Below are 23,839 nucleotides of genomic sequence, written 5' to 3'. Positions count from 1 at the left end.
AGATGTGAGTTTTGATTGATTTTGACGCATCTCGCAGTCTAGTGTGGACAGACACATTATTTATCGCTGGAATCTTCTCGCATCGCGTCTGGTTAGGACACGGTGTTAAAGTGTGTCAAAATGCTAAGAATGCTGTAATTTTACTCTTATTCTTGGACTTAATAATAAGTGTAAAGACTGAGCTCTAAGATATTTAAGAGAGCTGGAGAGTTATGAGTAACACTATGGCGGCACACACTTTCCAACGAAGAAATGATATATTGAAGTTACATGATGACAGAGAGTTAATAAACCCTTACAGGCTTGATCATCGAGCTATGACCTTATCAGAGATGTAATAACTTCTCCCACTCTATACATCAGTGCTCTAGCCACTTCTGTATTTTAATCTGTTGCGTTCCTTCACTTTTTCTTGCGCACTGCGTACACTTCTCACATGTGTCCGGTCCTTCACCACCACAGCATCAGGTCCCGAATCCCATACTTCCCTACTGTATAGTGGACGAAAGACGTGTCTGAACACACAGTGCTCGTTAAACACTTGGCAAAAGTATCCGGATGATCTTCTTCTCCCAGTGAGATTCTGAAGTGTGTATGCGATGAACACACGAGTATCCCATGAGGCCACGGGAGAGGATTTACAGGTCACATGATAATGACAACATGGCGGATGTGGTGTGTCCAGATGACACTCATACTACAGAGAACACATGCTATGGAGGAATCACTAATTCAAAGCATTTTTTAAAATAATTGAATTGCCTTCATTAAATTATTTGATTATAATTACACTAAAAGATGATATAGTCCTGTCTGTTGATTGGAAATGGTGATGCATTTAATTTTTCAGGATTCTTCGATTCATAGAAAGTTTAAACGAACCGCATTTATTTGAAATATAATTTTTGTAACATTTATAAATGTCTTTACTGTCACTTTTGATCAATTTAAAGCGTAAAGTATTGATTTCTTTACTTTTTTTCTGACTCCAAACTTTTGAATCCACAACAACCTGAAGCTGAACTGTGTTCAACACTGATAATAATCATAAATATTTCTTGATCATCAAATCATCATATTAGAGTGACTTCTGAAGGATCATGTGACACTGAAGACTGGAGTAATGATGCTGAACATTCAGCTTTGATCACAGGAATAAATTACACTTTACTGTATATTCACATAGAAAACAGCTGATTTACACTGGAATAATATTTCACTGTTTTTACTGTATTTTTGATCAAATAAATGCAGCTCTGGTGAGCAGAAGAGACTCTTTTGAACAGTATAGTTTACAAGACAAAATAATAACTGAATGTACACAAAAGATCCAGTTCAAAAGTTTACTTTAAGACTCTTAATACTGTGTCATGACCTGGATGAGCAGAAGCTTCTCGAGCATCACTGGATGTCTGTGACTTCTGCAGTAGTTGTGTTCGAGTCCTTTGATCTCAGTGTTAGTACAGTCACTGTTGGAAAGGGTTAGTGAAGGGTTTTGCTAACAGCGATCACACATCACACAAACAGTCATTGATCATCCAGGTAACGACACGCTTTATTAGGAATCAAGGGTAAACGGTTGAACTGGTTCAAATTCAACAATGTGGGACTAAATCTGATGCATGCTTTTGAGTAACTGGGCATATATTTTTCTTCTCCACTATTGAAACCGGTTGTAACTCTGTGTGTGTGTGTGTGTGTGTGTGTGTGTGTGTGTGTGCAGCTGTAAGACGAAGCTGTATGCCGAAGAGCTCCCCAACACCAGCATCATCATCCCCTTCCACAACGAGGGCTGGTCGTCTCTTCTCCGCACCGTTCACAGCGTCCTGAACCGCTCGCCGCCGCAGCTCCTGGCCGAGATCGTGCTCGTCGACGACTTCAGCGACAAGGGTACGCGCATCATCATCACTGATCACGTGACACCTCCTGTGTCTCGCGGTGCGCTCAAGTCCTCCTGGGAAGTCGTGTTTACGACGGCTTGTTCGCCGGAGTCAGATCACAGGACGTATCGCCAGCGATTATTAATGCGATATGGCTCAGCTTGTCAGTTAACTACGGCTCTTTGTAGTAAATGCCGCTCCATCTGAAAGCAGGTGATGGCGATTTACTACTAATCAAGGAACCGGCTTTACTGACGAGATGCGCATAACAATCTCACGATTTAAATCGCCCAGCCCTAATATAGCTCAGTTCAGTTCTCATATAATGGTGTCAATGCAGGAGATCAATAATATTGTTGAATATTACATTTAATGTCCCCAACTAAGCAAGCCGAGCCAATGGCAACAAAGGTGGAAAAAGGCGATGATTACATTGTTATATTATAATGCCATCATATTCTGTGCAGGTGATTAGCTTACTGCGCCGTAAATGTAAAAGCCTGACACTATTCACTGCTAAACACCTTTAAGTATTGTGGTGTTCCTCCATGTTTCTCACTGACACGCACAAGTCATAAAGATCTTAAAGAAAATCCTGAGCTTCCCACTCGTATTTACGACATTGTGGTGCGTCCAACTCGTAAACACGATCTTCACGAGATGACTTGAACTCGATGGGTCGATGCGTCAGGCCTTGTCCACACTGACTTGTTTTCGTTTGGAAACGCATCTTTCTCTCTCCGTTTATCCTTCGGTTCACACTGAGACACTCATTAGTTTCACACTGAGACGGAGTTTTTAGAAACTAAGCTTTTTGAAAACGCTCTCCAACACTGTGTTCGTGTTGCAGTGTGGACTGAGAAAACTGAGGTATTTAAAAATGAGTAAGTTTAGTCATGTGACGCATGTACCAATAGATATTCATGTTTATAGCGGTATTGTGCCTGTTATATTCACTTTCACACTCTTCATATCACAGTCCTGCAAAGATGACAGAAAACTCACTCACATCTGCTTTCCTGCGGTGAAACATGAGAGTTTTAGTGTTTTAGACCAAACATATAATGGTGAGTGAGAGCGGCCTGGACGATCAGTGAACGCTTGGCTTGATAAAATGATCCTGCCAGAAGAATTGCGTAATAACTGTTTTATTTATGTGTCCATCTGCATCATCTCAGTGAGCTTTCATGAGGTTTTACGCATGCGCTGTAAAGGGGAATTTAGCGTTTTCAGGGCGTTTTTCAAAAGTTTCTCGTCCGCACATGTAGACGCAGCCTCAGTCAGTGTGTTTTATATGCGTGACAGATGTTAAGCCATGACCCTGGCCTGTCCTGCAGCGCGTCACATGCTCATAAGCTCCAGATTGGCCGTAATCCGCTCACCATAGCTCAGATTTGAGGGTTTCTGCTTGTTTTAATCAAACACAAATATGTTTCATTTCAGCCCAGTGTGTTTCATCTCACTCGTCCACACAGTACTGGTGCTGAATCTCCTGCAGGACACTTCAGTTCTTTACAATAATATAATAGAGAATGAAAAATAAATAAGCTGTTACGCTGAGATGGTTTGGGAAAACCATAAAGTGTTTTTGTTCTGTCAGTTATTGGCCACAGGCAGCGTTAAACCATCCAAATTAAATGGTTGTTTATTGCTTATGAATTTCCAATATTTTCTTCAGCAAGAGGTTTAAACTTTAATGGCAAACAATATCCGTGTGAGATCAATTCTTTATTAGGCTTATAATATAATAAAATATAGGCCTAATATAATATAATAAAATATAAAAACGAATTGAAGTATTTGAAGTGATATAATATATCAGTTTAAATGCTTCAGTTTGTTTTGATATTATATTATTATATATGGATATTTTCTGCATCAGAAGTGTGCGCAGCTTAGAGGGAACACTGACTGGCAGCACTTCATCTGAGATGCAGTTATGCTGAAGCTTTAACATATGAATATTAGGTGAATCATTTGTGATAGCACTATTGACAAACAACATGTTTCAAATGACCTTCTGATTTAAAAACAAATGTGCACGAAAAACGAATGTGTGATTTCAAAACTACCCACATCTGGACTTCTTCTTTGTGGCAAAGATGTGACAACAAGCAGAGATATGAGGGAAATCAAAACTAAGTTTATATGCATCACAGTATATCACTATATGCCCAGGCCACTTTTCAGAATTCCTCTGATCACAGTGTTAAACGAGGGCCTCAAAGTGAAGATATTGCACTAAATCTGACTAAAATATGTCATATTTGAATCATGACTGAGCTTTAATAAACTGACAGACTCGATCAAAACTTCTGTTCTAAGTTTAAACCATCTCAAGCATTTTCACTGTTGCTTTCAGCGCTAAGAGATGAAGAGAGACGGAGAAAGAGTCACGTGATGGTTTTATGCGAGAAACAGAGCAAAATGTTTTCATCAGTCCTGAAATTCGTGTTTTTAAATTCGCTGCGTCACGATGGTTTACGTGATTGGAAGCATTGAGCAATATTAAAGAATTAGTTCACCTCACAATTAAAATCTCCTGATAATGGACTCTCCTCATCCAAGATGTTCATGTCTGTCTTTCTTCAGTGGAAAAGAAATGAAGGTTTTTGAGGAAAACACTCCAGGATGTTCCTCCATATAGTGTCTTCAATGGGGTCCAACGGGTCGAAGGTCCAGATGTGAGTTTCAGTGCAGCTTCAAAGTCTCGACACGATCCAGCCGAGGAATAAGAGTCTCATCTAGACAAACCAGCCGACATTTAGAACAAAATAAACATTTATATACTTTTAACCACAAATGCTGGTCTTGCACTAGCTGTGATGCGACACACATTACGTAATCAGGTTGAAAGGTCAAGCGTGTTCCAGTTTATACATTTTCTCCTCCAACTTCAAAATAATCCGACATCGTTGTTTTACCTTTTTATTTATTTAGTTTTTTTGTAAATGGCTTTTGAAGCTTAGTCTTTGCACGTTGGCTTTGTAAACACTGGGTGTGACGGAGTGGCTCCACACACACACATACACGCACACACATACACACATATGCACATACTCACTCCCCGCTCCCTTCCAGCCTTAATTAAGCCGGTCATAAACCTCGCGGTTATGTACTTTTCTTCTACTGTTTAAGTAGCGCGATCAAGGGTGCACACTTGGTAGTTCTACTCTTCTTTAAGCATACATTTAAACGAATATCATAAATACTTACTATGTACCGAGATGCATCGCAGGTTTGCTCTGTTTCCCATTGAGTTTGGCAGAACAGATGCGTTACATTTCCGCCTTTTTAAATAGCGTGATTCTCGCGCGCTTTCATGGTCACGTGAACTGCACAATTATGGGTTTTTGGGTTGTAATAATAATTTGGGATGCAAGTAAACTGTTTCAGGGGAAGGAAAATGTTTGTGGAGATGGTTGTAATTATTGTTGAAAATATGTCGAAGTGTAATAGATATAATTCCTTTTCTGGAGTTAGTACAATGTGTTGATGATATTGTGTAGTTGATGGTTAAGCCTAAAGGGAGGGGCTACTGGCTTTAAAAGTCGCAGCTTTGGGCCTGTGAAGTCAGTCTTGGCCTGGTTACAGAGGAGGAAACTTAACTAGTGATTTGCATTTTTCGTGGGGAAAGAGAAATAGAGTTATTGAGGATGTTTTTTTTGTGTGTGTAACTTTATTATAGTGAGTTATTATTTATTTTTTCAAATAGTTTTTTTCCTCTTGCAAGTTTTTTCACTATTTGTACTTTGGAGGCCGGCATAATATAAAGCACGTCACTATTTTTCGACTACGCCTGTGTTTTTCCCTATTTTGAGGAGTTTGGAAGAGGACCCCACCACACTGGGTCTCTTCCATCTACGCCATGCGTGACCTTTCAACCTGATTACGTAATGTGTGTCGCATCACAGCTAGTGCAAGACCAGCATTTGAGGTTAAAAGTATATAAATGTTTATTTTGGTATAAAATGTCGGCTGGTTTGTCTAGATGAGACTCTTATTCCTCGGCTGGATCGTGTCGAGACTTTGAAGCTGCACTGAAACTCACATCTGGACCTTCGACCCGTTGGACCCCATTGAAGACACTATATGGAGGAACATCCTGGAGTGTTTTCCTCAAAAACCTTCATTTCTTTTCCACTGAAGAAAGAAAGACATGAACATCTTGGATGAGGAGAGTAAATTATCTGGAAATGTTCATTCTGAAGTCAGCTAATCCTTTAAGACTGATGTCCTGACACAAGAATGCTTTAGCAAGAAGGAAACTGTAGTGTGTTGTTCCTCTGTTGGCCCAGAGCACCTGAAGGCCCCGCTGGAGGAGTACATGGTGCGCCTGCCGAAGGTGCGGATCCTGCGGACCAAGAAGCGCGAGGGTCTGATCCGGACGAGGCTCCTGGGAGCCGAAGCCGCCACCGGGGACGTCATCACCTTCCTGGACTCCCACTGCGAGGCCAACGTCAACTGGCTGCCTCCATTACTGGGTAAACTAACCTCCCTTACTGGGTGAACTACCCTCCCCTACTGGGTAAACTACCCTCCCCTACTGGGTAAACTACCCTCCCTTACTGGGTAAACTACCCTCCCTTACTGGGTAAACTACCCTCCCTTACTGGTAAACTAACCTCCCTTACTGGGTAAACTACCCTCCCCTACTGGGTAAACTACCCTCCCTTACTGGGTAAACTACCCTCCCCTACTGGGTAAACTAACCTCCCTTACTGGGTAAACTACCCTCCCATACTGGGTAAACTACCCTCCCTACCCTCCCTTACTGGGTAAACTACCCTCCCTACCCTCCCTTACTGGGTAAACTACCCTCCCTTACTGGTAAACTAACCTCCCCTACTGGGTAAACTACCCTCCCTTACTGGGTAAACTACCCTCCCTTACTGGGTAAACTACCCTCCCCTACTGGGTAAACTACCCTTACTGGGTAAACTACCCTCCCCTACTGGGTAAACTACCCTCCCCTACTGGGTAAACTACCCTCCCGCTCCCCTACTGGGTAAACTACCCTCCCACTCCCCTACTGGGTAAACTACCCTCCCATACTGGGTAAACTAACCTCCCCTACTGGGTAAACTACCCTCCCACTCCCCTACTGGGTAAACTACCCTCCCATACTGGGTAAACTAACCTCCCATACTGGGTAAACTAACCTCCCTTACTGGGTAAACTACCCTCCCCTACTGGGTAAACTACCCTCTCCTACTGGGTAAACTAACCTCCCACTCCCCTACTGGGTAAACTACCCTCCCATACTGGGTAAACTACCCTCCCCTACTGGGTAAACTACCCTCCCCTACTGGGTAAACTACCCTCCCCTACTGGGTAAACTACCCTCCCCTACTGGGTGAACTACCCTCCCCTACTGGGTAAACTACCCTCCCCTACTGGGTAAACTACCCTCCCTTACTGGGTAAACTACCCTCCCTTACTGGGTAAACTACCCTCCCTTACTGGTAAACTAACCTCCCTTACTGGGTAAACTACCCTCCCCTACTGGGTAAACTACCCTCCCTTACTGGGTAAACTACCCTCCCCTACTGGGTAAACTAACCTCCCTTACTGGGTAAACTACCCTCCCATACTGGGTAAACTACCCTCCCTACCCTCCCTTACTGGGTAAACTACCCTCCCTTACTGGTAAACTAACCTCCCCTACTGGGTAAACTACCCTCCCTTACTGGGTAAACTACCCTCCCTTACTGGGTAAACTACCCTCCCATACTGGGTAAACTACCCTCCCATACTGGGTAAACTACCCTCCCCTACTGGGTAAACTACCCTCCCATACTGGGTAAACTAACCTCCCATACTGGGTAAACTAACCTCCCTTACTGGGTAAACTACCCTCCCCTACTGGGTAAACTACCCTCTCCTACTGGGTAAACTAACCTCCCTTACTGGGTAAACTACCCTCCCCTACTGGGTAAACTACCCTCTCCTACTGGGTAAACTAACCTCCCTTACTGGGTAAACTACCCTCCCCTACTGGGTAAACTACCCTCCCTTACTGGGTAAACTAACCTCCCTTACTGGGTAAACTACCCTCCCTTACTGGGTAAACTAACCTTCCATACTGGGTAAACTAACCTCCCTTACTGGGAAAACTACCCTCCCCTACTGGGTAAACTAACCTCCCATACTGGGTAAACTAACCTCCCTTACTGGGTAAACTACCCTCCCCTACTGGGTAAACTACCCTCCCTTACTGGGTAAACTAACCTCCCTTACTGGGTAAACAAACCTCCCTTACTGGGTAAACTAACCTCCCTTACTGGGTAACAAACCTCCTGAACCTAGTGTTGTCAAAAATACAGACTTCGGTACCAAGTCGGTTCTGAAATTTTAACAATGTGAGGCTTTGAGCGCTGTTGAGCAGAATCGTAAACGCCTCTGATTGGCCGTTGTGTTCACGAGCTCATCGGATATGTCTGTGGTTGGCTACAATGATCAACGCACGTGAGTGTTTGAGAGCACACGGAAGTGTTTGGGGAGCGGGAGCTTTTTAAAGCACAAGCAGCCGTCTATCATCAGACCAGTCCTGCTTTCAAACGCTCCCGTGTGTGTCTGTGTAAGCGCTCGCTGAAGAGAGTCATTGATGTATATTTACAACATGTTTTTGAAGCGCTGATCATTGTAGCCAATCACAGACATATTTGATGAGCTCGTGAACACAACGGCCAATCAGAGGCGTATACGATTCCGCTCAACAGCGCTCAAAGCCTCACATTGTTAAAATTTCAGTACCGACTTGGTACCGAAGTCGGTACGTTTGACAACACTACTTGAACCCCTGAACCCTGATTCCATGGCAGTGTATTATTGTTGTTTCCCCCTTCAGATCGCATTGCTCAGAACCGGAGGACCATCGTGTGTCCTATGATCGATGTGATCGACCACGATAACTTCGGTTACGAGACGCAGGCGGGCGACGCCATGCGAGGAGCCTTTGACTGGGAGATGTACTACAAACGCATCCCTATTCCCCCCCAGCTGGAGAAGTCTGACCCCAGCGACCCCTTCGAGTGAGTGCCCTTTCACACTTTTATTTGTAACATTTCAATTGATCGATCGCCTCCATACTCTTTGAATAGGTAAAAGCTAAATGCAGACGATTGTGATGATTAGTTAGTTATGGAAAAAAATAACGCATTTCATTAGGGATGCACCGATATCAACATTTTGGCCGATAACCGATAATTTTTTATATTTGAAAGCCAATAACCGATATATCGGCCGATAAATCTAAAATGTTATCATTTCTGAGAGCCTGATTACAAAAACATAAATTCTCACCATTAAAAGCCACGTTTTATATACATATTGTCTGTTTTTGCTCAATTGGAAATATTCCCTATAAAGCCAGAGCAGAAGTGTTGTGCGTCTCCGAGCAACACACAGCGATGCTTCGTTTCTGAATGGAGAGCGAATCAATCGGCTGAACCAATGATTCAGTGACTCCTTCATAAAGACAGCCATGTACTTCATTCCTGAATGAATCAGCCGTTTGAACGGAATGAATGACTCATTTATTTAGACATTTACCTCCACCTACTGGCAGTTTTAATTTCTTATTTAGAGTATAATTTATTTTAAAAATCCATATTAATGAAAAACCCATTAAAGTTATAGTTCATCCAAAAATGAAAATTCTGTCATCATTTACTCTCCCTCATGGCTGTTGAAGCCTAAAAGTGTTTGTGTAATTAGGGTTGCAAAGGGGCTGAACATTTCCTGTGAATTTCCAGAAACTTTCCAAAAGTTTGAAAATTTTCCGAAAGTTTCCAAAAATTCTGGAAAGTTTCTGGAAACTATTTTTTTTTTTCTAAAGCTACCTTTTGTAGTGTCTATTTGATGCTTTTCTCATTTAACCCAATAATGACTTTGATCTTTTGGGGTAATTTCTCAGCCAAATTTGATGTGCGATTAATTAGATTAAAAGTTTTAATCGCTTGACAAGCCTAACACTTCCCTCTTAAAAGTCTTAAAAAGTCTGTTGTATAAAGTTTAAGGCCATAAAAAATCAAACGGTATAAGGAAAGTGTTTATATTCATTTCAATAGGTCTTAAATTTGGGCTCAGAAAAACAGGAATGGTGATACGGCTTAGTGTGATGATTAAACTTTAGGAGGCGATGAACTTTAGGTGTGCGCGCTGATGCTCGTTCTACAGACTCGCTCTCTCAGAGAAGGTCACAATGATGAACAGCCCACATTTATGACACGCTATTGATTTATTATTGATGAATTATGACACTGTTTACTTTATGATGTTTACCTGCAAAAAGCATTTCTGCTGGTCCAGCGCCACCTACTGGCAGAGAGTGAGTTTGTGTTTTCATTCAGCCGGTGGATCGAAAACATAGGCATATTGCATATATAAGATATAATAATTTATAACTTTGACTCATCCCTTTTTGATTTTTCAAAACCCGAAAGCAATCGGATCTCTGTCTGACTGCGCTTGGAAATTCAATTTACACAGAGAAAAACATGTATAAAGCCAATCATCAGTTTACATTATACAAATTCAACGGCGTTCGCTCCACAAAACCTGGAAAAATGTATGACTAATTGGAAAACACGTGGAAAATTTGAGAAAAGTAAAATTTTGTTGCTGTCCTGGAAAAAATGATTGTGTTTTCCTTTAGAAAATAAAAGCTTCATTGATTATAACAGGAGTTTAGTGCAGAACTGAAGCGGTTTCAAAGGCAGTGCTCTTTGTTTGCATCTAATATATATATATATACAGTGCAATGCATAAGTGAATACACCCATGCTAAAGTTGACTAAAAAGAGGAATAAAAAATCATATTTTGGAAATTGAACTTAATGCCTTAATTTAAAAAATTAGGAAAAATCCAACCTTTAAGGACACCAATTTTCTTTGTGAATGAATAATGTATCGTAAATAAATAAATGTTCTTCCTTAAAATACATGGTGCATAAGTGAGTACACCCCTATGTTAAATTCCCATAGAGGCAGGCAGATTTTTATTTTTAAGTATTTTAAAAAAAATTTTTTTAGGATACTATGCATCCTGATAAAGTTCCCTTGGCCTTTGGAATTAAAATAGCCCCACATCATCACATAGCCTTCACCATACCTAGAGATTGGCATGGGGTACTTTCCATAAGATCATCTCTCAATGCAAATCAAACTAGCTTTTAGGCTAACTGAAATAAAATCATGCCAATCTCTAGGTATGGTGAAGGCTATGTGATGATGTGGGGCTATTTTAATTCCAAAGGCCAAGGGAACTTTATCAGGATGCATAGTATCCTAAAAAAAAATATAAAAAAATACTTAAAAATAAAAATCTGCCTGCCTCTATGGGAATTTAACATAGGGGTGTACTCACTTATGCACCATGTATTTTAAGGAAGAACATTTATTTATTTACGATACATTATTCATTCACAAAGAAAATTGGTGTCCTTAAAGGTTGGATTTTTCCTAATTTTTTAAATTAAGGCATTAAGTTCAATTTCCAAAATATGATTTTTTATTCCTCTTTTTAGTCAACTTTAGCATGGGTGTATTCACTTATGCATTGCACTGTATATAGACCGTAATCAATTCACAATTTGAATAACAGTTTTTGAATAACAATATTTGGGTTTCCCCCTTATCCACAAAACCTGGTTCCCAAGCATCCCAGAAAACCTGGAAAAATGTATGACTAATTGGAAAACACGTGGAAAATGTGAGAATATGATTCTATGATCATTGATTATAACAGGAGTTTAGTGCAGAACTGAAGCGATTGACAGCTTCAGTGATTATAGCAGAACTGAAGTGATTGACAGCTTCAGTTATTATAGTAGAACTGAAGTGATTGACAGCTTCAGTGATTATAAAGGCAGATCTCTTTGCTCGCGTCTGTAACAGTATTCGGGTGTCCCCGTCATCTCTGTGGTGCAGCTGTAGTTCTCCACCAGATCGAGCTGTGTCTTCTTCTCCTCTTCCCGTCAGGTCTCCGGTGATGGCGGGCGGGCTCTTCGCTGTGGACAGGAAGTGGTTCTGGGAGCTGGGAGGATATGACACGGGTCTGGAGATCTGGGGAGGAGAGCAGTACGAGATCTCATTCAAGGTAATTCTCTGATAGACCCCTTTTCAGTTCGTAAACATGGTGACGTTTGTTTGTGGGCGGAGCTTAGGTGGAGCCACGAACCCTCTGGCCGCTTCACTAACGCTAGCAAAGTTTTGTTAGCTTGTTTTTTTTAACAATGACTGAAGAAAATCCGATTTTATCTTAATATGTAAGGTCGTTCACTGTCCAGGAGCGCGATTGTTAATTGCAAAAGTTAACTTTAACTGACGGCACCGGATTGGCCGACCCGTACACGCTCAGTCGATGATGGAGGATCTGACGGGATTGCCTCGGGCGAGTGGCCTGACATCGACACCTGATGGAGAAACTGAGGGCGTGTAAATCTTTAGAGAACTATAACTGTATTTGCTGAATGGTGACGTACAGGACTTGTGTGGATCGATCCGCAGTTCTGCCTAGTCAGCGCCAAGCCCAGAAGACCCCCCTGTAAAGAGTGACATTACAGTGACATTTTAATCATGGGAATATTTTCTAGAAATAAAAATTACAGATACAGCAAATTAATTTTTTACCTTTATGTATTTGATTATTCTTTCTTACCAGGTTTTACAAAAAGTCACAATCAATCACACCAATATACAATCACAGATGATTCACAAATAATCACAATAGTTTAGAAAACATTATGCGATAAAATTTCAAATTGGAGCCTGTACTCCGTCGATTCTGGCACCCAACAACACAACCAGATGATGTTTAAGCGGCGCATGAAGCGAATCTGTGGTGGTTTGTATCGGCCACCTCCAGTGCTGTAATCGTGCCGTCGGTGCAGAAAGGGTCAATATTGAGCAACTACATGTACTTACTATAGGGTTAGTGTGGGATTAGGGTTTGATTGAGGGTTGCATGTAATTATGCATCATTTACTGTTTTTACTACGGTAAGTACATGTAACGTTACAACAACACTGTAAAATAATAGTTTAACTAATTATATTATATTCGTTTTTCAAATTATATTATGTTATATTATATTGTTTTATTAATTTATTGTCAAGTCAAGTCATCTTCATTTATATAGCGCTTTTAACAACGTAGATTGTTTCAAAGCAGCTTCACAGAGATAAGCGTATAATTTAAGGTAACAGAGATTGTTTTGGCTTTATAGCAGAGTTAAGTTATTTTCCATCTAAAGTTAGTTTTGATTGATTTGCTTCCGTCGCAACGATCATTTGTTATTAAATTAGGGGCCGCTAAGACACCATTCCCTCTACACAGACTTTAAACGCGAACCTGTGAGAAACGCTGATGGCGTTCACATGCGCATTTAGAATGGGTTCTATAGTTATGTGCATTTGAAAATACGCAGGTTTGGAATTCCTTACAAGCCAAGCCTAAACAAAGTACTTGTCTTTCCTTATAAATTTTGATAAAGAATTTTATTTTATTTTGTTGCTTTGGGGTAGATACGCGAAACGGATTTTCCCGACAACGCCTTATCTGTATAGTGGTAGAGGGATCCTCCATAGGGAGAGACTAGTTGGCACTTCAGCACTGCGTTGTCATCGGTCCAGGCGAAGGTCCTTCGTCAGATCTGGATACGGCATGGATCCGGCAGGCTGCCGGAAAACCTCGGGATAAACACAGACACTAAAATTAGCGTAGATGCCATTCTTCTCATGATGTAACGAAGTGTTCCCGGTTCCGGCTGACCTAATATATGCAGCCTAATATTAAATTATAGAAGTCTATAATGTATTATGTGAATGCTAGGTCAAAGAGATGTGTTTTTAGTCTAGCTTTGAACTGACAGAGTGTGTCTGCTTCCCGGACAATGGTAGGAAGACTGTTCCAGAGTTTTGGTGCTAAATAGGAAAAGGATCTACCGCCAGCAGTCGATTTTGATATTCTAGGTATAATCAACTGGCCGGAATTTTGAGATCGCAATAGACGTGACGGACTATAATGCGTTAAGAGCTCACTCAAGTACTGCGGAGCTAAACCATTTAGTGCTTTGTAAGTAATCAGCAATATTTTAAAATTGATGCGATGTTTAATAGGGAGCCAATGCAGTTTTGACAGAACTGGGCTAATATGGTCATACTTCCTGGTTCTGGTAAGAACTCGAGCTGCTGCGTTTTGAACCAGCTGTAGTTTGTTTATTAAGCGTGCAGGGCAACCACCCAGTAGAGCATTACAATAATCTAGCCTTGAGGTCATGAACGCATGGACTAATTGTTCCGCATTTGTCAATGAGAGCATATGGCGTAATTTAGATATATTTTTAAGATGGAAAAATGCAGTTTTACAGATACTAGACACGTGACTTTCAAATGAAAGATTGGTATCAAAGAGCACACCCAGGTTCCTAACCGACGACGAAGACTTAACAGAGCAGCCATCGAGTGTTAGACAGTATTCTAGGTTATTACGTGGGGAAGTGTTTTGTCCAATAATTAGAAACTCTGTTTTTTCAGAGTTAAGAAGTAGGAAATTACGAGTCATCCCATTTTTTATATCCGCTATGCATTCCGTTAATTTTGTGAATTGATAAGTTTCGTTAGGTTTTGGAGAAATATACAGCTGAGTATCGTCAGCATAACAGTGAAAGCTAATTCCATGTTTCCTAATGATATCTCCTAATGGTAACATGTACAGAGTGAACAGCAGCGGTCCTAGTACTGAGCCTTGTGGTACGCCATACTGAACTTGTGATCGATGAGACATCTCATCATTTACTGCTACAAACTGATAACGGTCAGATAAGTATGATTTAAACCATGCTAGTGCATTTCCCGTAATGCCAACATAATGTTCTAATCTATTTAAAAGAACGTTGTGGTCAATGGTGTCAAATGCAGCACTAAGATCGAGTAACACTAATAGCGAGATACAACCACGATCGGATGATAAGAGCAAATCATTTGTTACTCTAATGAGAGCAGTCTCGGTACTATGGTACAGTCTAAATCCAGACTGGAAATCCTCGCAGATATCATTTCTTTCAAGAAAGGAACACAGTTGTGAGGATACTGCCTTTTCTAATATCTTTGACAGAAAAGGTAGATTCGAGATCGGCCTGTAATTGACTAATTCTGAAGGATCAAGTTGCGTTTTTTTAACAAGCGGTTTAATCATAGCCAGCTTAAAGGTTTTTGGTACGTATCCTAGTGACAAAGATGAATTAATGATATTAAGAAGAGGATCTATGACCTCTGGAAGCATCTCTTTCAGTAGCTTAGTCGGTATAGGGTCTAGCATACATGTTGTAGATTTAGATGATTTAACGAGTTTAGTAAATTCTTCCTCTCCTATAGCAACGAATGAATCAAATTTTTCCTCAGGGAGACTACAATGCACTGCCTTATGCGATACTGTAGTAGACGGTTGCATAGTTATAATTTTCTATTTTCTTTAATCTTCTTTAAGCGCAACGGAGCAACTGTGTCTAAAGTGCTGGAAAAGAGAGAGTTAAACGTTTCTGTTGTAATATCTAGTTCTTCTAAGCTATCTGAGATGCTAAAATGATGAAACTGATCAGGAAGATTATTAATAAAGCAATCTTTAGTAGCAGAAGTGATAGGTCTCACATATTTGAAACACGGAGTCGGCTTTGCAGCCTTGGCTAAATGCAAATTACACAAGACTAGATAATGATCTGAGATGTCATCGCTCTGCTGCAGAATTTCAACGGCATCAACATCTATTCCATGTGATAATATTAGATCTAGAGTATGATTACGACGATGAGTAGGTCCTGACACGTGTTGTCTAACTCCAATTAAATTTACAATGTCTTTAAATGCCAAACCCAATGCATCTTTTTCATTATCGATGTGTATATTAAAATCACCAACAATTAGTACTTTATCTGCAGTCAACATTAATTCTGATAGAAAGTCCGCAAATTCTTTGATAAAGTCTGTATGGTGCCCTGGTGGCCTGTATACAGTAGCCAGCACAAATCTCAAACGTGATTTATCATTTACACTATATATTTTTACATTAAGCACCAACACTTCAAAAGAATTATATTTAAAACTTGATTTCTTAGTGGTTTTGAAACTATTACCATAAATTACAGCAACACCACCCCCTTTGCGTTTCAGACGAGGTTCATGTTTATAACAGTAGTCTTGCGGGGTGGACTCATTTAAAGTAATGTAATCGTTTGGTTTTAGCCAGGTTTCTGTCAAACACAGCACATCTAGGTTATTATCTGAAATCATATCGTTAACAACGAGTGCTTTTGAAGTAAGCGATCGAATATTCAGCAACCCAAGCTTTAGCATTTGCTCATCTGTATTATAGCTGTTTTTTATTTGTTGAACATCAATTAAATTTTTAACCTTAGATGGGTTAAAACGTTTTTTGGATTTCCAAATTCGGGGAACAGACACAGTCTCTATATGATGATAGCTAGGTAAAAGAGGCTCTATGTGATGGGATTTATCACATATTGTATTATATTTGTTGTATTAATTATATTATACTAGTTTTACTAATTATATTATACTAGTTTTATTAATTATATATTATATTATAATATTTTTATTAGTTATATTATATTAGTTTTAGTAATTATATTATGTTATATTATATTACATTGTTTTATTAATTTATTATATCATATTAGTTGTATTAATTATATTATAATAATTGTACTAATTATATTAGTTTTATTAATTATATTATATTAGTTTTGTTAATTATATTAGTTTTATTAATTATATTATGATAGTTTTAATCAATTATATTATATTAGTTTTATTAATTATGATATTATGTTATGTTTCCTGACTGTATTATATCATCTGTGTGTGTGTGTGTGTGTGTGTGTGTGTGTGTGTGTGTGTGTGTGTGTGTGTGTGTGTGTGTGTGTGTGTGTGTGTGTGTGTGTGTGTGTGTGTGTGTCTCTGAGGTGTGGATGTGTGGCGGGCGTATGGAGGACATCCCCTGCTCTCGAGTGGGCCACATATACCGGAAGTACGTGCCTTATAAAGTTCCCGGAGGAGTGAGTCTCGCCAGGGTGAGTGTCCCATCAGCACTCATGCACTTCCCACAATGCATTTCACATTGACATCATGATGTTCTGATGTGAGATCAGATTTACTTCATCCACCTGTTCACTGTCACCCCGCTTTATGAGCAAAGACGTGAAAATGCCCTTTTGATAGGAGAAAAAAGGAAATAAAAAAAGTCTTAAAGGGATAGTTCACCCAAAATAAACATTAGCCCATGCACTTTTATGATGATAGATGCACTTTTATGATGATGCACTTTTATGATGACAGATGCACTTTTATGATGGATAGATGCACTTTTATGATGGACAGATGCACTTTAATGGACTTTTATAAACAGCCATTTACTGCCATTATAAAGCTATTGTATTCGTCTGAAAGAAGAATGTCTTATACACTAGGATGACCTGAGGGTGAGTAAATCATGGGATAATTTTCATTTTTGGGTGAACTATCCCTTTAAATTAAAGTTATTTCATAGGGCAGTATATTTTTACATTTTTAACTCTCTGTTGATTATTTCTGTAGTCGAAGCAGTATTTGTCTGGCACAAAAGTGTCCTGTATGAGCGTTATCATGACTGGTGTGTGTGTGTGTGTGTGCTAGAACCTGAAGCGTGTGGCGGAGGTGTGGATGGACGAGTATGCTGAGTTCATGTACCAGCGCCGGCCGGAGTATCGGCATCTCTCGGCTGGAGACGTGTCGGCGCAGAAGGAGCTGAGGAACCGGCTCAGCTGCAAGAGCTTCAAGTGGTTCATGACGGAGGTGGCGTGGGATCTTCCCAAACACTACCCGCCGGTGGAGCCGCCCGCCGCCGCCTGGGGAGAGGTGCGGACTAGCGCTGTTCCATTCCGGGGGTTTCGGCAGAGTCGACTCCTCGACTCCATTTACAATAAAAAATAATAATAATTTAAAAATAATATTTTTTATAAAATCATTTAGTTCAGTTAGAGAATAGACACTACAATTAAAAACTGACCATTTCTGCTTAATAAACTGTGAGCTGAACGAGAGTCGCAGCACAGATACGCAACAGGAGTCAGATTTCATTCATCATGAGAGTGAGGAGCTGACTAACAAGATGATGAGGAAGATTTAGTGTCAAAGCGAAATTTTGTTGTTGTGTTTTTCATTTAGAATAATAGGCTAATGAACTAATTCAAGCAATCCGCCCCGAATTGGCGTTAATTTGAAAGCGAAACTAAAATGTGCACGGACACACGTGTCTACGGGCAGAATATTCTGCTCGCTCCGCGGACGTGCGCATTTTAGTTTCACTTTTAAATTAGCACCAATTCAGTGTGGATTGCTTGAATGGTGAGTTGTTAAATGAAAAACATAACAACAAAACAGTGCTGCTCCGCACCGTTATGAATGCCCATTTGTTTAATTTCCAGATCTGAGGTGAATTATCCACTGTTGCTTTTACAGCCTCAAAGCTGAAGCACTAAATGATATTCAGAGTCACATGACACGCTTTTAACATTAAATAAAGCACATAAACAGCACCTGAGATCATCATCGCCACACTTTGTGTTTGTTGTTCCAGCGCGACATCACAGAAAAATAGAAACCGTTTCTGAAATAGTCGTTGCGTGTCGCGGCCGGTTAGGACAAACACTCTGATTAACATGGAAAAGACGCATGTTATCGTGCGTCGCGTCACGTGCAGTTAGCACACGGTGTAAAACGTGATTGACACAACGTGAGGTCTTTGTTTTTTTTTTTATGTGCGTAAATTTCTGACTCTGTGTGCAAAGACCTTAAATATCGTGCATCAATTAAAACAGACACAGGTCCACTCTAGACACAAATATCTGTCAAAAAACTATCATAGAAATGTTGAGCTTGGGAGCACAGACTTAAGTTTGGTCTCATTTTAAAGACTCTTGGTAGATTACTGTCTAAATGTCTAAAGACACGCCTTTTTCGTCATCACCTGACCAATTAATGCTAGCACTTACCTTTTCTATTCTATACTATTCTTTTTGTTTAGGTTTTTTTCTGGTAAAAAAAAAAACCTTGCGATCAATAATAATACAATAATAATAATAATAATTTAATACATAAATTGTAAATGCTAAATCATCTTGATATTGATAGCTGATGCTTGTGTTGCCAAATCTCTGGATACATGATATCATCTATAGGCACAACCCGGCACGAGGGTTTATCGCGCTGATTTCACACGTGTAGTGTGAGCAGTGAAGTCGCAGCTCGATGATCGGACCGTATAGCGCGAGCACATAAAGGCTGAGCTTTGGCTTTACACCGCATGCGATCATCTCGCTCAGTGTGAGTATGTGCCTTGCTGAAATCACTCGGACATCGCACAGTGTCTGCCCGCCTTCACTGAGACGTGTTACAGCACTTTAACACTGTTCCCTCTTGCTGGTCTGACTGCTTCTGTTGTTCTCATTTGTAAAGTCGCTTTGGATAAAAGCGTCTGTTAAATTATTATTTAAATTATTGTTGAAGTAAAAAAAAAAAGGTTAAAAAGTGAATAAGTGTGTGTGTGTGTGTGTGTTCCAGCTGCGTAACGTGGGCTCCGGCCTCTGCATGGAGAGCAAGCACTTTTCCTCGGGATCCCCGATCCGCCTGGAGAAGTGCCTGAAGGAGCGGGGCGAGCCGAGCTGGAGTCACGGTCAGGTGAGCGGCACCGCCTGTACACGAGCATTAGATGATGCTGAATGCTTTAATGTGGATAATAATGTGTGTTTGTCTGTTCTGCAGGTGTTCACGTTCGGGTGGAGGGAGGATATCCGTGTTGGAGACCCGTTACACACTAAGAAGGTGTGCTTCGACGCCGTGTCCCACAACAGCCCCGTCACGCTCTACGACTGCCATGGGATGAAGGGCAACCAGCTGTGGGCCTACAGGAAGGTGCTAACCCACGCTAACACTCTCTGTTGCAGTATTTTCCTGTTATCTCTGTAAAGCTGCTCTGATCTGTACTGTTAAAAGCGCTGTATAATACATGTGACTTGACTGTCCAGATCTCGCCTGTACAGGCGTCACAGCTGGTCTGAGCTTGAAGAAGCTCCAGTTCTTCTCTATATCAGAGTCAGTGTTTCTGAACTCCTGAAACGCCTCCACTGTAGTCTTGAGTTTCTTCCGGGAACGAACACGTCACAATATTCCTCATTATAATAATTAATATGCAGAATAAAGGGGCGGGGCCTGGTTGAGTTAGTTAGTAGTGTGTTAAACTGGTGGTTGTGGAAAGGGGCGGGACATTTCCCAAACACACTCGAAGCGCTCGACCAATCACAGCACACTGCTCCAGCCGACCAATCAGAGCACAGTGTGCTTTTCAGAAGGAGGGGCTTCATAGAGACAGGAAGTAAACAGAGCGTTACAGACAGACTGGGAAGAGAGGAGCCGCAACAGTGGAGAATATGAGGAGAATAAGGTACTGGAGGCTGTGCTGTATCGTGAACAAGTCGTGTCGTGCCGAACAACGCCTTCAGCCGTGACTTGTTCTCGATACAGCACAGCCTCCAGTACCTTATTGCTTTTTACCACACAATACATAAAAATATGTATCAATGCAACTTTCATGAAGTAAAATCACTAAAAGCCTTCCTTCCGCTGGAAAAAATTGGTACACACATTATTTCTCCATTAGATGGCGGCAGAGACTGTCTTTATGAGGGAGTCAGTCAGTAGAGAAGACTTTTATATTGAAACAACTGAAAGTTGTTGTGAGAAGCAAGATGTAACTGATAAATGACTAGCGTTTCACAGGAAAACCCTGAACTGTTAAAAGGACAGGATATCCAGCGGACATTCAAACTAATTTTTTATTACGAATATAGTGCTGACCTGAAGGAAAAGGCTAAATCTACTGTAAAAGCAGGAACTCTAACTCAATCTCTCTCACAATACTCTATAAACTTCAATGAACAATATCAATGAGATCAAACATATGTTTACGTTGCTAAGAGTGGTTGCTAGGGGTGTTGTGTAGTGATACATAGAACCGTTTATCGTGAATAAAACACAGCTATTGACCAATCAGAGTCTGGAACTTCCAGACTGGAACTAACCATTTTATAAGGGGAAAATAATCAACTTTCGAGCAGGAAAACCTGTTGTAGTAGAGCCTGAAAACAACATCAAGACTTTGAGAAAAGGAACTTTGAGGGCTTTTTCACGCTCAAACAGCAGCATCACACACTAAAGAAAGATGAACATGGGAAAAAGCAGGTTCTCATCAAGGATAGTGTCAAAAGTACCGACTTCAGTACCAAGTCGATACTGAAATTAAAAACATGTGAGGCTTTGAGCGCCTCTAAACACGTAAACACCTCTGATTGGCCGTTGTGTTCACGCGCTCATCGGATTTGTCTGTGATTGGCTACACAATGGTCAACACATGGGGGCGTTTGAAAGTGTTTTAAAAAACGGGAGTTTCAAACGCTTGCGTGTGTGTCTGTGTAAGCGCTCGCTGAAGAGCGTCATTGATGTATATTTACAACATGTTTTTGAAGCGCTGATCATTGTAGCCAATCACAGACATATCCGATGAGCACAATGGCCAATCAGAGGTGTTTACGTGTTTAGAGGCGCTCAAAGCGTCACATTTTTTAAATTTCAGTACCGAGCTGGTACCGAAGGCAGTACTTTTGACAACACTAGTTAAGGATGAAGGTTCTGTGAGCAAATGATAATGTGTGTGTGTGTGTGTGTGTGTGTGTGTGCAGGATAAGAGCATCTATCACCCCGTCAGTAACAGCTGTGTGGACTGCAGCGCTGCACAGAAGCGGATCTTCATGAACTCCTGCGACTCCTCGTCTCCCAGTCAGCAGTGGCTCTTCGGGAACACCAACGCCACCGTCCTGGACTCCTTCAACCGCGGTCAGTGAGCCGGATCCTGCGGTGACGCGCTGGTGAAGCCCTCGTGGAGACACACCTCTCGTGCCTTTACTGAACTCGTGTGCGTCTGATCGTCTGCGGACGCTGGAACCGTCTTCATCTCAGTGCTAACTCCTGCTGCTAATGCTACTGTTGAGGAGAGAGACCGGGCTCGCGTTTCAGTGTTTGCAAGGCTGCGCGTTATTGATGTCCCTCAGACTGTGTTTCTGTGATGAAGGGCCCTATCACACACCCGGCGCATACGGCTTTTGCTAGTTTCAGCCCGACGCAGTTTTCATTTTTACACGTTGTTTAAATAGCAAATGCATTAGCGCTCATCTGTGGCCCATGGGCTGCTGGTCTGAGAACGAGTGTGTGTTCAGGAGCATTGCTGGAGCGTTGCTATTATGAGGAACTGAAATAGACTGAGCCGTTGACCACCTGAACCCTGCTCTAAAGGCAATGTGCAGGATTTTATTTGTTATTTAGAGCGCGTTAGTAATATGAGCCTATAGGCGGGTCACAACGCACTACACTCTGCTTATTATTACACACACTCTGCTTATTACACACACACTCACACACAGCTTTAACCTCGCGCATGAGCAGATCCGTTTCCTCGCTAGAGAAGCGTTCAGTCTTTCCACTTGTAAATTCCTCCATGTAAATAGCGAATCCCCAATGACACTAGCGCAACTGGCTTTTAAAGGGAATGTGAGATGAGACTCTGATTGGTTTATTGCACGTTATGCCCAACACACACCCGTTACTCATTAAGAGAACAGAGACAACCCTCTAGACCAGCGCCGGGAGCACCGACCATTTTTCCCATCGTTAAACTAGCATAAGTGGACTCGGACACTGAGTGCACGTGCGCTGTAGACCATGAGCTTAGATCGGTAAATTAGGGCCCAAAAGCTCAGATGTGCTTCGTGTTTTTAAGGAAAGGTTGGAAATCTCACACCGACAGCGATGATGTCACTGTCATCGGTATCGGCCCATAACTCTTCATTTTTACTGTGACCGTTATCGTCAGATTAGAAGATTAGGTCGATATATTAAAGCCTTTAAATGAGGGATTATTTCCCCCGTCGGTTTTGATTCGTGACGTGACATCATGCGTGTATTACAAGAGTTTATTATCATTAATTTTTCTTTTCTGGATGCAACTCAAGAGTCTGATGTAGTTTTACAATGAAGTCTATCAGTTGTAAACGATGTTCTTTCCCAGCGTCTTCTTAAAGTTTTAGTTTTTGCATTAACCAACACATACATAGTTCAACGATACACAATATTTTGATTTGTACAGTGAGATTTTTGCAGCATACCTGAGTTATACAGCATATTACATAAATAATTAATAAAGATATGAAAAAATTAATGATCAAAACCAATGAACACAGAACAACAGCATTAGAGGAGATCTAAATATTGCCAGAGTTAACCGGCCTTTCTCTCTGGAGAACAAGACGATTACAGCGGTGGAGGAGGAGAAACTGGACCTTTTAGAGGAAAAGAGAAAGAAAAATATACTGTCAAACCAATAATTATTCATTCATCAAAAAATTATTAACAAAGATGAATAAATACTGTAACAAATGTAGTGCTCATTGTTAGTTTATACATTAATCAGTGTTAACTAATGAACCTTACTGTAAAGTGTTCCCGAAAATCTATATTTATCGGCTAATATATAATATATCGGTTCATATGTCCATTCTGTTCTTGCATCTGTTTAATCTGAGGATTGTTGATTCACACACACTCCCAGCGCCGGACACGACACACACTCCCAGCGCCGGACACGACACACACTCCCAGCGCCGGACACGACACACACTCTCAGCGCCGGACACGACACACACTCCCAGCGCCGGACACGACACACACTCCCAGCGCCGGACACGACACACACTCTCAGCGCCGGACACGACACACACTCTCAGCGCCGGACACGACACACACTCTGAGCGCCGGACACGACACACACTCCCAGCGCCGGACACGACACACACT

General features: G+C 41.1%; 1 protein-coding gene across 1 annotated transcript in view; it reads left to right on the top strand.

The window, feature by feature from the left end:
* galnt10 (UDP-N-acetyl-alpha-D-galactosamine:polypeptide N-acetylgalactosaminyltransferase 10 (GalNAc-T10)) overlaps window positions 1-21,978 on the top strand; it is a 36,355-nt gene extending 14,377 nt beyond the window's left edge. Inside the window, exons 4-12 of the mRNA XM_084388058.1 lie at window positions 1,724-1,890; window positions 6,179-6,364; window positions 8,731-8,914; window positions 11,865-11,982; window positions 16,864-16,971; window positions 17,573-17,794; window positions 19,499-19,615; window positions 19,700-19,849; window positions 21,673-21,978. Of these exons, the coding sequence (XP_084244184.1) occupies window positions 1,724-1,890; window positions 6,179-6,364; window positions 8,731-8,914; window positions 11,865-11,982; window positions 16,864-16,971; window positions 17,573-17,794; window positions 19,499-19,615; window positions 19,700-19,849; window positions 21,673-21,834 (1,414 nt within the window). The 3' untranslated portion in view covers window positions 21,835-21,978. The remainder of the gene's footprint in view (window positions 1-1,723; window positions 1,891-6,178; window positions 6,365-8,730; window positions 8,915-11,864; window positions 11,983-16,863; window positions 16,972-17,572; window positions 17,795-19,498; window positions 19,616-19,699; window positions 19,850-21,672) is intronic.
* Window positions 21,979-23,839: the final 1,861 nt, after the last annotated feature.

The sequence above is a fragment of the Rutilus rutilus genome (genome assembly GCF_951802725.1).
Source record: "Rutilus rutilus genome assembly, chromosome: 18".
Lineage (NCBI taxonomy): Eukaryota > Metazoa > Chordata > Actinopteri > Cypriniformes > Leuciscidae > Rutilus > Rutilus rutilus.
This window is presented reverse-complemented; position numbering and strand designations above follow the sequence as displayed.